We start from the raw sequence: 2,528 nt of genomic DNA, 5'->3' as shown, positions 1-2,528 counted from the left end.
CCCCGACCTTAGGCACCAATTTTCAGAATAACCATCTCTACAGTTTACTGAGCTGACTAAGAGTGTGGAAGTGTGCTATAGTCGTCACATGGATGAAGTATGTGTGAGGCTTTGGGTTTAATCCCCGCCCCCCTCCACCTATGACAGCATCATAACCAAGACCACCCCTCCAAGGAAACCGGAAGGGGTAGTGTCGTGGACAAGTGAGAGAGTCTCTGTACAAAGCTAGGGCTGCCTGGGTCTTCAGGTACTCTCCAGTCCCTGGAGTCCTAGCAGCTGGGAAATCCAATGGGTTAAGCTGTCAACTGGCCTATCAGTGGCCTGAGCCTCTCAGGTTATGACATGACAATTGCACAACTCTCGAGACATTTTCAAAAGAAACTATCAAGTTTCCTGCCCTTCGGGCTTCTGGGGTCCATGGCTTCTAATATCTAACAACCTCGGGTTTTTGCAAGTTTCACGTACTCTAGAGTGGAGATGAGAAGGAAATGGAAACTCAAAACTGTAAAGCAACCCACTTTTATTTTGGTTTTAGAGGCTACTGGGAGCCCGCTCCACTCTGCAGGGGTTAGGTATAAAACCTTCCCTTCCCCCAGGCCAAAGGCCCGGGGAAGGTGGAGGGTTTAGGCAGATGGCTCTGGAGACCCAATCCGGCTGGTGGGCAGCATGAGAAGGTCAGGCAGAGGCCTGCAATGGCTCAGATTGAGGGGAGGGAGCGGGGAAGGAGGGCACAGAATTCAAGAACGTGGAATCCAAAGGCTGGTTCAGTCCCTCTCCTTTTGACTTCCGAGGCTTGGGTGAGAGAAGCAAGACCCAACTGTCATCCGGAGGAGGCAGAGCCTGGGGGCAAGGCAGGCGTCCCAGGCCAGAGCCGTCTGGGCGAGTAAACCCGGCGCCTCCACCCTCACGGAGGGTGCGTGCGGGCTGGGCCACCGCTCGCACAGTCCCACACGTCTCGGCGGTGGCGCTCAGCAGCTCACTGAGCCGGCGGGTGGCGCCGACCCCAGGTCCGAGAAGCAGTCGAACTCGCTCTGGCCGAGGAAGAGCTCGGGCAGCTCGCGCACGCGGTGTAGCCCGAGCTCGAGCTCCAGCGACTTGAGCGCCTCCTCGTCTATGAGCTCGGCGTCCATGCAGCCCAGGGAGGGCGGCGGCGGCAGCGGGGACGCGGCTCCCGGCGCGGGCTGCAGAGGTGAGGGGCCTCCGGCGGCTCCCGGGGACGCGGCGATGCGACCCGGGGACGGAGTGGAGGCGGGCTGCAGGTGTGCGCTACCGGCGCCCGGCGGCTGCGTGACGGGGAAGGGCTGGAAGGAGGCCGGCGATCCGAAGGAGCCGTATGCCAGAGTCCCGGGTGGCGGCGGCGGTCCCAGCGGGGCTCCTCGCGGCCGCAGACCGCTGTCCAAGCCCGGGCCCGAGTACGGCTGCAGAGTCCGGGGCGCGTGCGGGCCGTGGGCGTGCGGCGGCACCTGCAGCAGGCAGTAGCCCTCGGCGAGCATCAGGTGGTCGGCCATGGCAGCGGGCGGACGGTCAGCGCGCACCCCGCGTCCCGGCCAGCGGCTCCTCTTGGGCGGGAGACCAGGACACGGTGCTGTCCCTGCAACTCAGCCAGGCAAAGGAAGGCCGAATCGGACTCGTCCACTGCCTCACCTGGATCTTCTGGATCTCCTCTCTCCTCCACTGCCCCGGCGCCGCAGCGGCAGGCCGCAAGAGAACTAGGCACTCTCTGGTCGAGGTCGGCAGACGTGCTTACGGTGCCTCGGAAACAGGCGATTATTTTATACCAAGAGGCGGGTCTCCACGCCCCCTGCCTGTCATTGGCTGGATGAATCCCTTCTGGGCGGTTCGCGCGTCCCTCCAACAAGTCCTCGGTCGGGTTCTCTACCAGAGCTCCGCCTTTTGAGCCTCCCGTGGCGTCCCAGGTTGCCAGTGCTCTGGTGGAGGCAGAGTGGTTGACATTTCTCTGGTGCTGGGGTCAGGCTTTCGAGGTTCTGGCTAGTGGGGGATGTGGGAGTAGCTTGAATTTGCCAGAAGATGAAGTGGGAAGACCAGTTCCTGGAGCTGCAGGATCTTAGGGTCCATTCAGCTCCTTAATTTTCCAGTCCGAGGTTCAGACACTGAAGATTTCCTGGAAACACACAGTAATGCCTTCAGGGTTCAAACTCAGGCTTTTGTATTGCACTTCGGCGAAGCAGGGTCGTTTGGAGAGTTCAGCTCTCTGTCCCCATAACCCCCGGGGAGCCAGTTGCTCCTTCTCTGGCTCTCACTGTGCTCTGTCTGTTGAAGCATGTCCCCAGTTGTTATTAAAGTAATTTATGGGCATGTCTCCTGAAGGACTTGTTCATCTTCCTTACCCTCAGCATTTGGCCCACAGCCTGGTCCGGAGCTGGCTTTCTGTAAAAGTGGAATGAATGATGAACTGCAGCTCATTCACCAAGCTGCGGCTTCGTCCTCTCTAGGATGCTGGCAAGAGCAGAGGAAACCACACGCACTTAGGGTGAGTGTGTGTGTGGGTGTGTGTGTGTACAGAGCCC

General features: G+C 59.9%; 1 protein-coding gene across 1 annotated transcript; it reads right to left on the bottom strand.

Moving 5' to 3' along the window:
* Positions 1-503: 503 nt before the first annotated feature.
* On the bottom strand, positions 504-1,748 carry Cited4 (Cbp/p300 interacting transactivator with Glu/Asp rich carboxy-terminal domain 4). The gene has a single exon (XM_036179364.1). It carries the CDS (start codon positions 1,506-1,508, stop codon positions 969-971), a length of 540 nt encoding a protein of 179 aa, XP_036035257.1. The 5' UTR covers positions 1,509-1,748; the 3' UTR covers positions 504-968.
* Between the last annotated feature and the right edge of the window lie 780 nt (positions 1,749-2,528).

Source organism: Onychomys torridus, chromosome 2, assembly GCF_903995425.1.
Source record: "Onychomys torridus chromosome 2, mOncTor1.1, whole genome shotgun sequence".
Lineage (NCBI taxonomy): Eukaryota > Metazoa > Chordata > Mammalia > Rodentia > Cricetidae > Onychomys > Onychomys torridus.
This window is presented reverse-complemented; position numbering and strand designations above follow the sequence as displayed.

Bases quoted from the DNA above. Each gene is read 5' to 3' on its own strand.
- Cited4 (XM_036179364.1), bottom strand. From the start codon at position 1,508: ATGGCCGACCACCTGATGCTCGCCGAGGGCTACTGCCTGCTGCAGGTG.